Here is a 19,145-nt window from a genome sequence, read left to right on the forward strand (position 1 = left end):
GTTATCATCTGAAGCCTGCTGAGAATGCTAGCCCTCTTTCTTTGCCAGTCTCTTCTTAGAAATGGTCATGATTCTGAACTTCTTCCATTGTAGACTCATTTCTTTGCTTTGCTCTTCTGATAGTTCTCAGTGGGTCATCACTTTGGGCTGTTCTTGATTATTCTCTTTATTGTGCAAGAAAATCAACCCAAATTGCCTTCTTTATTGGAACATGGAGAACAGGACACTTAGGAGTTAAAGAGTTTGTTGAATTCTGTCTTGGACAATAGGAATAGTTGGTTGTGGAAGTGGGTTTGCACATTTATGCACATCTTTTGGCAGCAGAAGGGAAAAAGGGAACTTGGCAGGTGATTGAAGCAGAGGAAGAGCCCAGAAAGAGAAGGTGTCCTGGCTCCAAAGATAGATTCCTCTCACTCCAGATAAATTTTCTGGCAGTGGATAAATATGATTCAATTACAGAGCATCCCTCCCTCAGGGTGAAATAATAGAAAAGAGTATAAAGCAGCACTGTAAGTTTTGGGGGAAGTTGTGTGGTGGGCAAACCTTACTTCTGGTAATTCCCACTCTGTCTGTTCTGTACCCTTCCCAGCATTTTGGTTGTCTCTTCTTGGTGTCTTTCCTCCCCTGGCCTAGTTTCTACTTAGTTTCACAATTCTTCAGGTACTATCCTGTCAAATTCATAAATATTCCAAATTCCTTCACATTAAGGATTTGTCCTTTTACCCCACTACCGTAGGGTGACAGAAGGGGCCCTGGAGAGAAATTCATACTTGAGGGCTGGCTTTGCCATTAGCCTTTGAATGACTACCAATCTGTCTCTTTTCCAAGGGTCTCAGTTTACCCTTTATAACACACGAGGCTTGCACCAGGCAATCTCTAAAGTCTTTTCCAGTTTAAACAATCCTAGGTTTGATGGTGCCATGCCTCCTCCAGCCCCACCTTTCAAATGGAGTTTGCATGTAAGTGTGTGTTCTGTGAAGTTTCACTGTGTGGACGCTCTATTCCCTGTATAAAATAAAAACTTGCTTGCAAACTGACTGGTGCAAATTCTAATGTTCTAACTAGAACTTGTGATATTTATCCTGAATTGAAAATTCCTGGTGTTCACAGGTGGGGAGAGATGCCATTTCCTCCAGCAGGCAGACAAGGACCCTCTCTGTCTGGGAGGCCGGGGTGGGAAACCGGCATGCCCTTTGGCAAAACTCCTGAGTGAGAACAGTTTGTTGTTAGACACAGCCTAGTCACATCAAGGATGTCCTTGTCTAACTCCCAACTGTGCAATTAAAAAGCTAGCAACTTCCTTTGGTTATGTCCAGCCTTGTGCATTTTGGTATCTTCTCATTAATTGCCCAGTATCTTCTTGGAAGGAGCCATGAGGATGAAGTTATTGCTCAGACCTACTACATACATGAAAGGATACTGGAAACAAAGAAAAAAGATTAATGTATTGGAAACATGCCTGGGAACTGGATTTCTTCAGGAGACACAAAAAGTCAGAGAAGATGTTAAAAATACTTTAACATAGAGTTGCCACATAGAAATAGTGCCAGAAGTTCTTGGAATTCAGGATAAAGAAATTAATGTCTTCTTTAAGGCTTCCCTGGTGGCTCAGGTGGTGTAGAATTTGCCTGCAATGCAGGAGACTTGGGTTTGATGCTTGGGTCAGGAAGATACCCTGGAGAAGGGAATGGCAACCCACTACAGTATTCTTGCCTGAAGAATCCCATGGACAGAGAAGTTTGGCAGGCTACAGTCCACGGGGTCGCAAAGAGTTGGACATGACTAAGCCACTAACACTTTCATTTTCACTTAGGATAGATTTAAGAAAGAATATTCTAGTGGTGAGTCCTATTAAACATGTATCCATTCTTCAGAATCCTGCTCAGAAGTCTCCCTTTGGGGGAAAACTTTCTGACTGGTTTCTTGTATTCTTTTTGCTTTGTCCTGGTAATTCCAACTCTCCATCAGGCCAGACGTCACTTCTTACAGGGAGCCTTAGCTGATTTATAAACCATTCCTCCACACCAGCCAAGTTTGACTAAGTTCACTATTATGCTGTCCCATAGTATAATAATATAATTCTCTCTCATGGTACCTGTCATGGTTCCAGTGTTACATTTATTTATGTGATTGTTTGCCATGTCTGTCTTCCACATTTGTCTATTTACATATGATTTAAGATCAGATCTGTTTTAGTAATTACTGTGTCTCTAGGGTCAAGTGCATTACCTTAGCACATGGGAAGTACTCAATAAATTAGTAATTGGATGAATAGATATATAAATAGAGTATTTTTTTTAAAGCTGAAGAAAAGTATCCTTTTCTGGACACCCTAAAAAATACCTAAACTAAAATCCAAACAATTCCACCAATGAATCCTGGATAGTTTTGAGGTTCTCTTTGCTTCTTTGGTTCATTGCCAGGGCCTTGAACTTTGGGCCAAGACCTTTTCATTCATTGCCAATTACCCGATGTCAAAAATACTTTGGCTAAGTTAGTGCTCCTTGCCATTTTAAATATTTAGAATTTTAATTTATCTGCTGCTTGTAAGGAGTTACAAAGGTGAGGCAACCAAGGAGACTCTGGAAAAAATTGAAGCATAGTGAATACCACACTTCCAAGAAATCATATAGACAGTTGTTCTGAAGACATGGTATCCTATTCCAAACACATGTTAGTGAGACTCCATCCAACGCCACAGTTCTGAGGTAAAAAGAAGCACAAGGGAATAGCCTCACTACGCAATAATTTAATGATCTTTTGCTCTTAGCTGGCAAGTGCTTCAAATACACGGGAACTGCCTTAATCAAGAGTTGATTCTGCTGTGATGAACTTGTATGTGGCACAGCAGACTAATTGGAGTCAGCACCTTGTGAGGCAGAGAAATGTATTTTCATTGATATTCATGTTTAACCTTTCATTTTCTTCATCTGTAATGTGATGACCTTTGAGGTTTTATATGTTTTATTTAAGAAAGTTCTTTTTTTCCCAAATGAAAACTTATATGGAGCTCAAATGTAAAACAGACAAAAGTTGAGCTGATCAGTGAATGTATACATGTGTGGGGGTGCCTGGAATGCACTCTCTTGATTTCCCCTCCACCTCTCTCAGAAAGTTCTGGAATGCCTTCCTTAGAAAATGAGAAATAATAACTCCTTGAAATACAGTTTGAAAAGCTTGACTTTGTCGCTCATTTCTAATTCAGTATAGTTCTTCGATATGGGTGTAGATTTAAATCCACAACCCTTTCTATGAATGTTTTTAAAGAAAGACATTGTCCACGTCTTGGATAGTGGGTCCTTACTCAAAATGTCACCCTGACTCAGAACTCAGTCTCAGGAAAGAATCAAGGTCATCCTGAAGCAAACGGGCAGCTTTGTTCTTTGCAAGCTCTGCAAACCAGGAGCACTTCAGAGGCTACAGCCGGGTGACTAGTAAGCAAGACAGACAGCCCTCGCAGTCCAGCCACAAGCTTCAGATGATTGGCTGTCATCCAAGCTTCTCATTAGGGGCTTTTCTAGGAAGGACCTTAGCAGAATCAGAAGTCCTTATAGGTTTCATTTTGTGGGTTTCCTAAGAAAGACTTACGAAAACCAGTTATATTTTGACTGCCTAGATCCGTTTTATTTTTGTTCCCTGTCAGCCACACCTGGTCCATTTTCTAAGTTCTTTCTTAGGGAATTTCTCTTATTTTTACTTGTCCTTAAGTGATTCTATTTTATTTTTGCAAAAGCAGTACTGGATACAAGGAAATCTATACCCAGAAACAAAATTTAAGCAGCAGTTTGTGCTTACCACAGTGAGATTTAGTGAGAAAATTTTACTGCAGAAGGTTAGAGGTGTTCAGTACAGCACACAGAACATATAATGAGCAGAACAACATTCTAGGATACTGCTGGGCTTCAAGTGTGATGAACAATATTTGTTAACTCAGCAGACACCCAGTTATAGCAGCAAGTATTTCCTTACAAACATGACACACTTTTATGCAAATATTGAAAAGTATTTGCGAAATCTTTGCTGAGGGAAAACAGTATCAATTCCCAAAACATGTAAGATGTATGAAATTCCATACACACCTTACTTATAGCAGACTCTTAGTCTTGATTTTTTTTTTTGTCTTTATTTATTTTTATTTTGGCTGTGCCAGGTCTCAGTTGTAGCATGAGGGATCTTCAGTCTTTGTTGTTTCAGAACGAGAATGAGGAATCTTTTTTTTGGCAGCATGTGGGATCTAGTTCCCTGACCAGGGATCAAACTTGGGCCCCCTGCATGGGGAGCACAGAGTCTTAGCCACTGGACCCCCAGGGAAGTCTCTTAGCCTTGATATTAGTAGAGTAAGTTGAACTAATTAATGAATTTAATCAGATGACTTCACGCTGTGATTCTGGTGGAACCAGCCAAAGCCAGTCTCCAAGCAGACTTGGAGAGGATAGTTTTGTAATAGAAGAAAAGGTGTTGGTGTGGGGATGAACATCTATGTGAGCCCAGGGGGGCTCTGTCTCCTGGCAGTTGTTCTCAGGAAAGTGCCAGTGGTAGTAGATTCTTGATGGCACCAGTCATGCAGTGGCAGTTATACCTTTCACGGGGCCAGTGGCAGAACCCTCTCAAGAGGCCGCAGGCTACCACTGTCCTGGTGACAGTGGGGCCTCTGCTTCTCTCTTCTCTTTGAAAAGTAAAGTTTGGCCACTCTGTTCCTCCCTTTACTTAAATTTTATTTTAATCAATTTTTTTTAGCACTATAGAATGACATCACATTTCCTCTCACCAGTCCACAGTCGAGAGAGAAAGAAAATGCATTATTTGGATGTAATCCAAAAAGATTTGGCTGTGTGTAGGCATAAATGTTGAGAGACATATATATTTCTCTGGTTCTTGATTCCCTTCCAGATGCACCATTTTTAGGGAAGAGAAAAAACATTTACATTTTTACATTTATTTTTTTTGCATGTAGGTAATGTTCAAATGGTTCAAAAGTCAGTCTACATTAAGTGTACAGTGAAAAGTTTTCTTTGCATCATTGTCCCCCAGGGACCTCATTCTCCCCAATGGGTCACCCTTATTCTTATCTTCATGAATCACCTTCCCAAAATTCCAACTCTGTGCGACCCCATAGACAGCAGCCCGCCAGGCTCCGCCGTCCCTGGGATTCTCCAGGCAAGAACACTGGAGTGGTTTGCCATTTCCTTCTCCAATGCATGAAAGTGAAAAGTGAAAGTGAAGTCGCTCAGCCGTGTCTGACTCCTAGAGACCCCATGGACTGCAGCCCACCAGGCTCCTCCGTCCATGGGATTTTCCAGGCAAGAGTACTGGAGTGGGGTGCCATTGCCTTCTCTGCCCGAAATTCTCTAGATCTATACAAACAAGAAAAAAAATATAGGCTCTTATTTTAAGAAAGACAAACATGATTTTTAAAATTCATTCCAGCAATCTGGTAGGTACTTCTTCCCATATCTAAAGCTCATATACAAAATTCTTTTGCTATTTTATGCTATTTCATGGCAGTACAAAGGACAGAGAACTCACAGGTGGAAAAGCGCTTCCTATAACTGACATGCTAAAGAAGAGTAGCAACCTGTAGTCAAATCCAGGCTCTCGGTGTATACAATTTCCCTTTCTTTCCCTGAAAGTAATGAGAGAGAGCCAGGAGGAGCAAAAGGAAAAAGAAACTAGATCCGTACCTAGAAACTATTTGCAGATGCAGTGTGGTTGCCTTTTCAAATCAGCTGCCTTTTCTATTATTTCCTAAAGTCATTAAATAAACCATGGCCTGTGCTGACCCAGTTTGGTGAGTTCAGAGCAGAGCCCTTGGTTTTGGCAAATCATTCAGCTGGCCCTAGAAATGGGCCAGGATCTCACTGGAGCTGAAAGAATTACTGTGTTCCCTCTGGGAACATATCTGGAACGAGTGAGTGTGGGAGAAAGGTGGCACTTGCTGGGAGGCAGGGCTGTGTGTGCAAGTGTGGAAGGGCAGCTGTTCTCTGGTGTTATTTTGGAGGCTGTACCCTGCTAGGTTTCCTAGCTCATCCTCTCTTGTGACATTTTTCTTATCCTAACCTCTGTTCCCTCTCTTGAAATCTTAAACCAATGAGGCTAGAAGCAAGCTAGATGCTTGAGAGTCAGGCTTGGACAATCCATGCGAGTCAAGTTTTCTACCCTCAGTGTGTTGAGTTAACCTTACAAGAAAAAAATTACAGCACCAACTCCTACTTAGGTTAAGACTTGACTTTGAAATTCTTCCTAGTGAGTCAGATTGAAATGTATCTCCTAGTAGGATCATCCTTAAAACATCACTGCATATATCAAACATTGGCAAATGCCACTGAAAATTATATGAGGACTTCATGGCAGGCACAGAGCTTGGCATGAGTAGGTCTTGTAGATGAATACCTACTCCAAATCCTTAGCAATGATTGACCACCTTTCTATGGCATTTTGTAAAAACATAACATCTGCTTCCCTACCCACATGAGCTCAGTAATTATCAAAACAGCCTTTTTTCTTTTTTTCAAAACAGTCTTTTAAATATGGGCAAGGAGTCAATTTAGACTCAGAAGAGCACTTTCATTTTTTTAAAACAATTATTGAAACATGGTTGATTTACAGCGTTGTGTTAATTTTTGCTGTATAGCAAAATGATTCAGTTATACATCTATATGTTCTTTTTCATTTCTTTTCCATTATGGTTTGTCATGAAGTATTGAATATAGTTCCCTGTGCTATGCCCTAGGACCTTGTTGTTTATCCAGCCTATATATATTAGTTTGCATCTGCTAACCTCAGTGTCCCAGTTCATTCCCTCCTCTACCCCTCTCTCCCTTGGCCACCACAAGCCTGTTCTCTATATCTGTGAGTCTGTTTCTATTTCAGAGATAGCTTCATTTGTGTTATATTATAGATTCCACATATAAGTGGTATTGTGTGGTATTTGTCTTTCTGGCTTACTTCACTTAGGATGATAATCTCTAGGTCCACTGTTGTTGCTATAAATGGCATTATTTCATTTTTATGGTTAATTAATAGTTCATGGCATGTGTGTGTGTGTATATATATATATGTGTGTGTGTGTGTGTGTGTGTGTATCACATCTTCTTTGTCCATTCATCTGTCAATGGACATTTAGGTTATTTCCATGTTTTGGCTATTATAAATAGAAGAAAACTTTCCTTTTATACTCGTTTTTCTGAAAGTAGGAGCCAAATGAATTGGGGAGAGTGAATAAATCAGATCTGGTATAAAATTTGTCCATCTATCCATTCATCCATTTATCCAACAGATGCTCATTAAGTCTTACCATCTAGGAAAAGAGAGATCAAGTAAAATAATCACAGATTTTGGTAATCTTTATGAAGGAAGCAAATAGAAGGCTGCACTGAGGAGAGTGGGATGAGAGTGTGTAGATATTATAGATAAGATAGGGAAAGAAGACCTCCAAGAGATAGGCATTTAAGTTAAGACCCCAACGGATGAGAAAAGTTAGCCTTGTGGAGAGTGAAAAAGAGCATTCCAGGCACAGGGGTCTCCACGTTCAAAGGCTTTGGGGCACGAAAGCCACAGTACAGCTAAGGAATTGAAAGACCATGAGAACTGGAATTCTAGCTCTGACTTAAAATAAGCTACTCAATCTTTTGCACCCTCATTTCTTTATATTTGAAAATGAGATAGTAGGCACATACCTCCTGGGGTTGTTGGGAGAATTTGATGACTATTAAAGGAGATAACACATAACCTACTTGAATCACTTTCCATCTACACAAAGATCCCTGGGACTCCACTAGACCCTGTCAGCTGATGTGTTTGACCTGTCTAGTCTCCTGATCATTTTTATAGACTTGAGAATCAATCATCACTGGAGCCAGAAAACATCCTCCATCCCAGGTGTTTCTGCATTCACCAAGAGGAGAGACTAGGCAAGATTCCATTGGCTTATCTTAGAAACTTTGGAAATGAGAATAGAAAGGGAGAGGGAGAGAGGATGAGGGAGAGTGAGAAAGTGAAATGAGAGGGTTTTCTTTTTGTGAATGTGCTTTATCACTATTTTGAAATCAGGTAGAATTTTGTTTTTGCATTTGGGGAGATTTGAGGTTTTGGACTAGGTGTTCAGAAAACAGAATAAAAAGAAATGAAATAATCATCATTGAGTACCCCATTTATTACAGACACGGTTCTTGGAAGGTTATGTATTTTATTTCATTTAATCTTTACAAGAATCCTGCAAGACAGGTCTTTGTCATCGTTCTGTCACTCAGTCATGTCTGAATCTTTGTGACCCCATGGACTGCAGCATGCCAGGTTTCCCTGTCCTTCCATCTCTTGGAGCTTGCTCAAACTCATGTCCATCAAGTCAGTGATGCCATCCAACTATCTTGTCCTGTGCCATCCCCTTCTCCTGCTTTCAATCTTTCCCAGCATCAGATCTTTTCTAATGAGTTGGCTCTTTACATCAGGTAGCCAAAGTATTGGAGTTTCAGCTCTAACTTCCAATGAATGTTCAGGACTGATTTCCCTTAGGATTGACTGGTTGGATCTCCTTGCAGTCCAAGAGACTCTCAAGAGTCTTCTCCAACACCACAGTTCAAAAGCATCAATTCTTTTGCACTCAGCCTTCTTTATGGTCCAACTCTAACATCCATACATGACTACTGGAAAAACCATAGCTTTGACTCTACAGACCTTTGTTGGCAAAGTGGTATCTCTGCTTCTTCTTTTTTTTTTTCTGCTTCTTAATACATTGTCTACGTTTGTCAAAGATGAGGTGCAGGGGGAAATGCAGAGTTCACTCCATTCCTCCCTCACCTTGTAGAATTTATTATGGAATCAGACAATACCTTGCTAATGATGAGGGTCTATAAAGTTAGCATATGGTGTATGTAGTTGACACATTTCCTTAGAATACTTTATTATTGGGATGTGTGCTAAATCTCTTCAGTCGTGTTTGACTCTTTTCAACCCCATGGACTATAGCCCTCCAGGCTCCTCTGTCCACAGGATTCTCCAGGCAAGAAAACTAGAGTGGGTTGCCATGCCCTCCTCCAATGGATCTTCCCAACTCAAGGACTTAACCCTTGTCTCTTACGTCTCCTGCATTGGCAAGCAGGTTCTTTACCACTAGCACCACCTGGGAAGCCCCAATTATTGGGATAGAACCACATTATCACTAATTGATTAGTTATCATAAATAATGATAATTATTAATGATAGCTCATAATAAAAATAATAAAGCCATTATCATGAATTTGTCTCAACACTTGCTGAATACTTAACTATGTCTCAGGCACAGTAGTGGTAAAGATACCTTGTGCAAAGCTTGTTTGGGGAATGGAGAATGAGTGACAGTCCATTACAGTGCAGTGGGGTAAGAGTGGTTAGCAGGGCTTAGGTGACAAAGAGTCTTGATGCCATGGTAAAGAGTTTCAGATTTTGTCCAATGGAAGATAAGCACATAATCAGAGAAGCATTTTAGAAAGACTTGTTCATACAGTTATTCTTAGACAAAGCTTTGTGAAACTACCTTATCCTGTGGGGCCATGTTAATAACCTTCCTTATACATTATGTTTCCTCCTTCCTTTTAGCAACAGTGGACGGTGCCATGGACCTGATCCTGATCAATTCCCTACCTCTTGTGTCTGATGCTGAGACATCCCTCACTTGCATTGCCTCTGGATGGCGCCCCCATGAGCCCATCACCATCGGAAGGGACTTTGAAGCCTTAATGAACCAGCACCAGGATCCACTGGAAGTGACTCAAGATGCGACCAGAGAATGGGCTAAAAAAGTTGTTTGGAAGAGAGAAAAGGCCAGTAAAATCAATGGTGCTTATTTCTGTGAAGGGCGAGTTCGAGGACAGGCGATAAGGATACGGACCATGAAGATGCGCCAACAAGGTAACATGCCTCTTAGTTGTGAGCAGATGAGGTCTACTGAGACACATGCCTGCCTCTTGTCTTGGCAGCTGCTCACTCAGTCTGGGCGTGAGCTACCTGAGTGTGGAGTTTGAAGACCTTGTCTGCCTCTTTCCTAGAGTTGCTATCTCTAGTGCACAGAGCATTAGTGATAAGAGATCATTCAGTCCAGCTGTCTCTTATATACCCCTTTCACTAGACATTGTGCCTAGTTCATGAAATGAAGTGAAAATATATACCACATGTTCTACTGAGGACTCCATGGTCCTGATGGAGATCTGGACATGTTACATGTATATAATATGATTCACAGCAATGAAGACAGCTGTCCACTGCCAACTCAATTTAATTAGTTACTTGGTGCATTAGTTATCTTTTGACACAGTAATTATGTGTAACACACAACTGAAATCACAGTGGCATACTACAATCAACAGTCCAAGGTTGTGTGTCTAAGTCAGCTGGCTTGATTCGGTGGCTCTGCTGGTCTTGATTGGGTGGGTTTCTCAAGTGTATGGATGTTGGATGGCTGTAAGTTTATTAGTCTGACGTTGCTTGGGCCTCCTTGGCTCTGTTCCAGCTGACTGTTAACCTGTTAGCAAACTAACCTAAGTATATTCTCATGGAGATGCCAGGGGTACAAGACAGCAAGTGGAAACACACAGGGTTTCTTGAAACCTAGCCTCAGTGTATGCCCTCACTTCTGCCTCATTTTTATTGCTCAAAACAAGTCAAAGAGCCAAGCTAAAGTCCAGATGGGAGGGCACTACACAATTAAACAGCCAAGATTTTGGATACAAGGAGGGGTGAAGAATTGGGACCTTTTTATAGGCTGCCATTCTTGTTAGATTGTGGCTTCATTTTAGCAGTTGAGATGGAGGATGTCGAGAGCCTTCTTATGGCTGATCCATGTTGATGTTGGGCAGAAACCAACCACAATGCTGTAGAGCAATTATCCTTCAATTAAAAGTAAATGAATTTAATTATATAAAAAAAGAAGAGTATTACTCCCTGCTATGCCTCACAAGGCAGTGATGTGATGGAAGTGGGTCACCCAAAGAAAAATAGAAGTGGGTACAAGTTGTATCTTTGGGCCAGTCCACCAAACTCATGGTAGGTGGAGGAGATGTCATTGTAAGCATTGTTTAATGACTCTGCTCTGCCCTAAAGCAGCAAGATTTTAAGATCAAAGTGATAAAGCCATTATTCATCAAAAATGAGGAAAAAGGCTTTCTTAGCAAAACCCTGATATTCACCTTTAAGTGACACCAGGCGAGTGGGAAAAATGCACAACAGAAATTCCCAGGAATGCAGCTCTCCAGTGAGGGAAGAGAGGTTGAACAAAGGGATGTGAGGTGTGCCAAAGCTATCATGGCTGAAGTCGACTCTGTTATTTTTCAAATGTGGCATCTGGGATTTGACTTGTATTAAGAGTTATGGCCTTCTGCGGATATGTCCACATTCTGAACAAAGATGATCTGAGATTTGTGCCCCAGTGGCCTCACAGGAATGAAATGAGGAATGCCTTTTCTGGGCCTGTCTTGGAAATGTATAAATAGGAAACCATAGAGCGTATTAAACCAAAACATTGGGAGTCTAAAAACAATTATAATGATCCCTCCAAAGTGAGAGTCCTGGTCAGCACAGGTAAAGGATAGTTTAAATTTATTTAGTTAAATGAGACTAAGGCAGGCATGCATAGTGACAAACAGTGGAGAGAAGGTGGTTTTTTTAGATTCACTTTCACCTGAGTTTAATTATTTTCCTACTACTTACCAGTTGTATGACCTTATTCAACTTCTGTTGGTCTCATTTTTAATCATCTGTGAAATGGGTATATCTTCAAAAGTGTCTTAGGTTTTAAATAAGAATAAGATGGTACATGCAAGAAGCCAGCTCCCATGAGTTTAAGATTTGATTTACACAGTAGCTATGTTCCTGAAAGCCCGTGCAAAGTGAGATATTGCAGAACAATTTACATAATAATAACAATAGCCGTTTGTAAATGGTGGGAAAGGGATTTGATGCCAAGTAGTCTGGCTTCAGAGCCTGTATTGTGCTACCCTTTCCATATCACTCTCACTTAAGGTTAACAACCCTCCCCCATTCTTGAGTGCTTGTTTTGCAAAGTACAACAACTCTAATGGAAACCCCAGAAAGCAACCTAGAGCACAGAGACTTGGGGGTGAAGGGTGCCCAGCTCTGCAACCGCTGGTCTAACCCAGTGCAAGTTACTTAACTGAAATCGTAGTTTGCTCATTTGAAAAATAAATGGAGATAGAGACTTTACCACATACGTTTGAGGATCAAACAAAAGCACCAGCATTATCTGGCTCACACTAGTTAGTTAAGTTGCTCAGTCGTGTCCGACTCTTTGCAACCCCGTGGACTGTAGCCCACCAGGCTCCTCCGTCCATGGGGTTCTCCAGGTAGGAATACTGGAGTGGGTTGCCATTTCCTTCTCCAGGGGATCTTCCCAACCCAGTGATCGAACCCAGGTCTCCCGCATTGCAGGCAGACGCTTTAACCTCTGAGCCACCAGGCTCACACTAGATGTTCAATAATTATCATTATTTAGTGCCTTGGAATGAGCAGTAATTTAGTGGAACTGTTACTTTTCCCATTCAATTATGGAAAATTTTAATATTAGCTGTCGACATAATTGTGGAGGTTTAGACAAAATAGAAAAATAGGTAGTACATTCTCTCCTGTATTTGAATAACATCATATCAGGCTGTTGAACTGATTTTCTTTGATTGACCATGCAGTGGCTAAAATATGGTGCAAAGAAAGTGATATCTTTTATGGTGAGTCAAGAAAACCTCCAACACTATGTCTTCATGACACTATTAATTCCCTACTAAAACTTCTTGGGAACTCAGGAGCGCCTGTCTAGGGACACAGCAGGATAGAATAAACACCACTATATTCCTGCTTGCTGCTGACTCGTGTATCTGGGGAGGAAGTGGAAAATCCATTTGAGATGTGGCAAAACACAGCTTAAACTGGCTTGCATAGTCCAAATGGCTGAATGATTTTTTTTGTTTGTTTTATCAATGGTATCATCCGAAAAAGTCAAAAGCAGTTTGTTCAAACCTCCTTGAAAATTGCATTTGGGGGTAGGGAAGTATAAATGAAGTTTGAAACATTTTCACATCCAAATATCTGTTTCAGAGTATTTTATCAGAGGACAGCTATGTTATTTTTCTTCCTATTTTCATTTGAGAAATAGCTTTAAGAACATGCAATTTCCCAAACATGATTTATGAAGTTGACAGATTTGCCATTTGTATCTGAATAACTCAAATGAGCATGTTAAAAATACAAAGTAAACAGAAAAATTAGAAATCAGATTCATTCATGTATTCTCTCCACAAGTATTCCTAAGCCTCTATTTCTGCCACACATGGGAGGTACATTGATGTTAACATTTCTTAAATACTTATTATGTGCCTGACATCTCCCTAGCAACTTTTTATACACATTGCTGTGTAATAGGATCATTAGCAAATGCATATCTGATGAGGACCATTATGATTTCCTATTAATAGATAAACATTATAACTATTGTAACTTAGAAGCATTTACACACCTGGTTCCCCATGTTGGACCTGGGAAGGTGTCCTGCGGCCAGATCCCAGAACCAAGGCCCGAACCACCACCCTGTGCTGCCTTCCAAAACCGCCATGAGCCTGCCCTCCTGGAATGCCCAGTCCAGTAGGAGAGAGTCACTTTGAGTGGGGCTGTAATTGGGAAGGGCAGAGCATATGGGAGGATAGTACTAGGGCAGTTAACCTGGATTCCTGGATGTAAGAGTTGGACTATAAAGAAAGCTGAGCGCCCAAGAATTGATACTTTTGAACTGTGGTGTTGGAGAAGACTCTGGAGAGTCCCTTGGACTGCAAGGAGATCCAACCAGTCCATCCTAAAGCAGATCAGTCCTGGGTGTTCACTGGAAGGACTGATGTTGAAGCTGAAACTCCAATACTTTGGCCACCTGATGTGAAGAGCTGACTCAATGGAAAAGACCCTGATGGTGGGAAAGATTGAAGGCAGGAGGAGAAGGGGATGACAGAGGATGAGATGGCTGGATGGCATCACCGACTCAATGGACATGGGTTTGGATAAACTCCGGGAGCTGATGATGGACAGGGAGCCCTGGTGTGCTGCGGTTCATGGTGTTGCAAAGAGCTGGACACAACTGAGTGACTGAACTGAACTGAACCTGGATTCCAGGATTCTGGGAGGCCTCTGGAAAAAGTGATGTCTCAACGGAGACTGATGAATAAGTAGGGCTTGGTGAGACACAGGGAAAGGGAAGAGAAGGGAGAAAGTGGATATGAGTGATCACGTAGTCTGTTTGTAGCACTGAGCACAGTTCAGAATGGCTGGAAGTGAGAAGTAAGGACGTGGGCCTAGGGAAGGATGATTCTGGAGTGCTAATGTCTGGAACAAGGGTGGAGGTCTTAAGTGTGTGTCTCAACTTTCACACTTACTCATGGTCAGGAGGCCTTCAAGAAGGGACTTAGTCACCCTTAACTCCACTACCCACATGATAGATGTGGATATCTTGTCTTCATAGGGCTGTTAGGTAATTACTCAAAGTAATAATGGACATAAAATGAAACATGTTTCCCATAGATGAAAAATAATTGAGCTAAATTTCAGTTGTCTCCTTCAATTTAATGATAAATAAACACTTAAGAGTAATAATGTCATTTTGCTATCTTGTAGTTTCTTCTCTACTTCTTAAGGAATAAGTGAATTATATTCTTAGGTAAGATCTGTGAGTTAATTAACCAATCCAAATTGTCTCAAGCAAGTCATCTTCTAATGTAGGCCTCAGTAATCTCATTTTATAAATAAAATGTTGGGCACTTCCTTGGAGTTCAGTGGTTAAGACTCCACATTACTAATGTAGGGGGCACAGGTTCGATCCCTGGTCAGGGAACTAAGATCCCACCTGCCATGCAGTGTGATCAAAAGATAAGAAGAATTAAATACTTCTTTTTTTAAAAATTTTTTTTAAAAAAAGGTTCTAGGAGAGGCCTCTGGAACCGAACTACCTGCTTCAAATCCTGGCTGTCCCGTGAACTTGCTGTGTGATCTTGAAGAGAATTCCTGATCTCTCTCTACCTTGATTTCCTTGTTTGTAAAATTAGGATAATTGTAGTACCTATCTCCTGGATATATTATGAAAATTAAATATGTGCAAGGTTCTTAAAACGCCTGGTTTATAAGAGCTTATTGTTTTCATGATCTGGTCAAGTCACACGATTATCTGACTATGTGTAAAGTTTGAGCCAGATTCTGGTGTCATCAGGAAGCCCAAGTTGCAAAGTTGACTTGTGGATGCCCCTCGTTAGTCCTCAGCAAAGAGCAGTGAGCCCAGAGCCATGAAGGCAGGAGGTGGCAGGCTGGGCGGCAGAATGCGGCCGTGTGACTGTGTTCAGATCCTCACAAAAGAGGGAGCTTAAAAGGCACAAAGTCTGAAATAATAAAGAACCACAGAATGGCCAGAAAGAACAACCACGCTGGAGTTGAGCCGAAGAGGGAATCTCGGTTCCCTTTCAGTATACAATGCTGAGTGAGAAGTCCCACGGTCAGCTAAACAATCTTCACACAAAGGAGCAGAAAATATAAACAAACCGCAGAGAAAGGAACAACAGCATGAACTGGTCACGAAAAATTCTCACAGGAGCCGAAGGGCATGTCGCAGAGACTAAGAGCCACTTGGCTTAGATTGTGAAATGGAGCCTCTAGTGAGGCGACAGGGAGCCCTGGGAAGTGGCCCCTGGGGTTCCCGTCTGCCTTCCCTACCACTCACGGCCACACTGCACACGTCAGCACAGCAGCGTGGCCTTTGTTTATATATGAGAAGGATCCTGACCTCTTCTAAGCACCCAGGGCTTTGGCATTCATCCTTTAATGTTCATGTTGGTTGGTGTTTAGTCGCTGTTTAGTGACTTAGTCATGTCTGACTCTTTTGCAACCCCATGAACTGTAGCCCGCCAGGCTCCTCTGTTCATGGAATTTTCCAGACTAGAATACTGGAGTGGGTAGCCATTTCCTCCTCCAGGGGATCTTCCTAACTCAGGGACTGAACCCACATCTGCTGCATTGGCAGGCAGACTCTACCACTACGCCACCTTGGAAGCCCTTTAATGTTCCTAACAACTGTTTAAGGTAAATACTTTTACTTCCAAATTACAGATGAGGAAGCTGAGGTGTTCAGAGGTGAAGTAAGTGGGTCAAAGAGGTTCAGAAATTGGCAGAGGGTGACCTTAAGCCCAGGACTGTCTAATTCCAGTGCTTACAATGCTCTTTGATTTACACCATTCTCCCTCTGGGTCCACATTCATCACCTTCTGCCCCGCAGCATCTCTGTGGGAGTCTTGCAGAGTGCCATGCCTGGGTTGGCAGGTACTAAGCAAAGCAAGCAGCTGTACCTAAAGCCCAGGCGCTTTTCATGGTTCAGAGGCATCAGGTCCTTCATAGGGTAGCTCTCTAAGCTAACGTGAAAATCCCTGACTCTTGCCAAGTCCTGGACCTCATCCTCTGATTCAAGTTTCAGTTGTTCCTGGAGAAGCTATGTAACCTCATTTTCTCATTTGGTTTTTTCTCTCTCTTTTAATAGCTTCCTTTCTACCAGCTACTTTAACTATGACTGTGGACAGGGGAGATAATGTGAGCATATCTTTCAAAAAGGTATTGATTAAAGAAGAAGACGCAGTGATTTACAAAAATGGTGAGTCCATGTGTTTTGTTTCATTCCCGCACTGTTGTGTAAGACATCAGACAGCCAAGCAATATTGGGTCATTATCTCATTCCAGTCTGGGGGCCAGATGTTTGAAGTCAAGCTGCTAGGTGAAAGTGTTAGTTGCTCAGTCCTGTCTGACTCTTTGCAACCCCATGGACTATAGCCCACCAGGCTCCTCTGTCCATGGAATTCTGTAGGCAAGAATACTGGAGTAAGTAGCTATTCCCTTCTCCAGGGATCTTCCTGACCCAGGGATCGAACCCTGCTCTTCTGCACTGAAGGCAGACTCTTTATTGTCTGAGCCACCAGGAAAGCCCAACCAAATTCTATGATAGAAGCTATCTTAGGTAATACGTTTGGTTACTTAAGTAAATTAAAATGGAGATTTATATACATATATGAATGCACCTACAGTGTATTGGGTTAGTCAAAAAGTTCATCTTTTCCATAAGATGTTATGGGAATATACAACATGAACTATGAATGTTCAACAAAATTCCATCACGATGTAATACGTGGGGTCTCAAATTCTGCCATGTGATATGTGACTCTGTTTGCAAGGCTAAGGGAAAGGCCAGGGTGAACCTGGAATGCCAGTTGGCAGTGATTCTGGGGGTCTAACTGTGCAATGCAAATCTCTCTGTGTCCAGCTACAGTTTGGCACCGTCTGGTGGCAGTTGTCTCATGCAGCTGAGATATGAATGGGGACTAGTCTGAGTTCTGTGGATGGGTGAGACTTACAGATGGGAGCAGTAATTCTAGGTGTCGCTTAAGTGATTAGTTGGCAAGGTTACCTGACATTTTCCCCAGGTTTGTCTGTTTGCCTCTCCCTGCAGAAGATAAGAATGTTAGGCTGCCCTCATCTTCATGTTCAGTGGTGGCCCTCGTAGACTAACCTATCTGCTCCAACACCATCCTTTTCTCAAGTTTTGGGAGAGCATTCAATAGCAACCTTTTCATTCTTCTCCCACATCTAATATGCTTGAGCACATTTTCTATATCAGGTCAGGAAAAGCTGATCAAGTGGTGGGGCCAGACAAGGGAACAGGAGTGTTTGAGGGTGACCCATGGTTCTCCACTCTTCACCCTTACAGGTTCCTTCATCCACTCGGTGCCCCGGCACGAAGTCCCTGACATTTTGGAAGTGCATCTGCCTCGCGCTCAGCCCCAGGATGCTGGCGTGTACTCGGCCAGGTACATAGGAGGAAACCTCTTCACCTCAGCCTTCACCAGGCTCATAGTCCGCAGTAAGTGACGGTGTAGCTGTTACCATTTTGAGTTGTGAGTAACCAAAACTGACTCTGGATACTTAAGCAGAAACTGGGATTACTTGGAAGTATACTGAAGACTCTTAAAAACTGATTTAAAGGCTGACAAGCAAGTTCCAGAAAAATATCTTCCAGGGAAGATCTGCAGCTCAGCACTGCAGTGTGGGAGGGTGGACTTTCTCTCCAGGATGCTACCATTACCCTAACTCAGCTTCAGTGATGTTTCACTTACTTCTAAACGTTGCACTCTCAGGATAAAGAGTCAGATTGGTCTGACATTTGTCAGGTGTCTACTTGCCTAGACCAAGGAGTGATAGACAGGGGTGGAGCCACATTTTACAGCGAGGGCACTCGGACCTCACACTTGAATAGCAGCAGTTTCCTCAGACAAAATGAGAATCACTGTGAGCTGGACAGTCCCCCTAAAAGGTGTCTGCTACTGGGAGATGAGTTAGGCTTTCTGGGTTAGTCTAATATCTAGTTAAACACTAAGTCCCCCATAAAAATCACATAGTTTTGAGATCATTTAACTCCCAAATGTGTTTTCAAGTTTGAAAAATGCAGGTATTAGAACTAGTGAAAATGTTTCCCCCTATTATAGCTATCAAGGTGGAGAGTAACTATCACCAGTCATTTATACCAAAAATTGATCTATAGAAAGCAAGAGATTTACCCTGAATTTTCCCACTTGTGTTAGCTACTCATGATATTAAATGTTCAGGTCTTCGGGTCTCAGTGTTCTGACAGGGATGCTCTGTCATTCCTCTGGTGATTAGCACCCCTGATTCATGAAGAGTGCTTGTTTTGCTTTGCATTATATTCATGCATTCATTCATTCAGCAAATCTGTGAGGATTATAAGTCTCTGCCAGGCATTATGTTGGTGTTGAGAATACAAAGATAATAAGATGAATGACTGTCCCTCAGGTCATTCTCAAGGAGAGCAGGTACATACATAAATAGATAAACAGGTATTGCAATATGACAATAGGCCTATGAAAAATGTGGTTCATCTAGTTTGGGCAAGTAAAATCCCCTTTCATTCATCTCCTTTCTTTGAGAATCTCAACGCAAGGACCCAATTTGCATTCACTTCATTAAAATGGTCTCTCCACCTTGATATTGAAACTCCAACTAAAAATCTTTATCTACTTAAATGATTGTAATATATAGTGGAACTATATATAACTTTGTTCTGTATTTTCCAAATCTCA

The 19,145-nt window shown here is 41.7% G+C and overlaps 1 protein-coding gene across 3 annotated transcripts in view; it reads left to right on the plus strand.

The window, feature by feature from the left end:
- TEK (TEK receptor tyrosine kinase) overlaps window positions 1-19,145 on the plus strand; it is a 119,548-nt gene that overhangs the window by 37,755 nt on the left and 62,648 nt on the right. For all 3 annotated transcript variants that reach the window (XM_070480596.1, XM_070480595.1, XM_020887751.2), the window contains exons 2-4: window positions 9,574-9,885; window positions 16,541-16,651; window positions 17,759-17,911. In XM_070480596.1, the coding sequence (XP_070336697.1) occupies window positions 9,574-9,885; window positions 16,541-16,651; window positions 17,759-17,911 (576 nt within the window). The remainder of the gene's footprint in view (window positions 1-9,573; window positions 9,886-16,540; window positions 16,652-17,758; window positions 17,912-19,145) is intronic.

Source organism: Odocoileus virginianus, chromosome 18 (assembly GCF_023699985.2).
Source record: "Odocoileus virginianus isolate 20LAN1187 ecotype Illinois chromosome 18, Ovbor_1.2, whole genome shotgun sequence".
NCBI classification, from domain to species: Eukaryota; Metazoa; Chordata; class Mammalia; order Artiodactyla; family Cervidae; genus Odocoileus; species Odocoileus virginianus.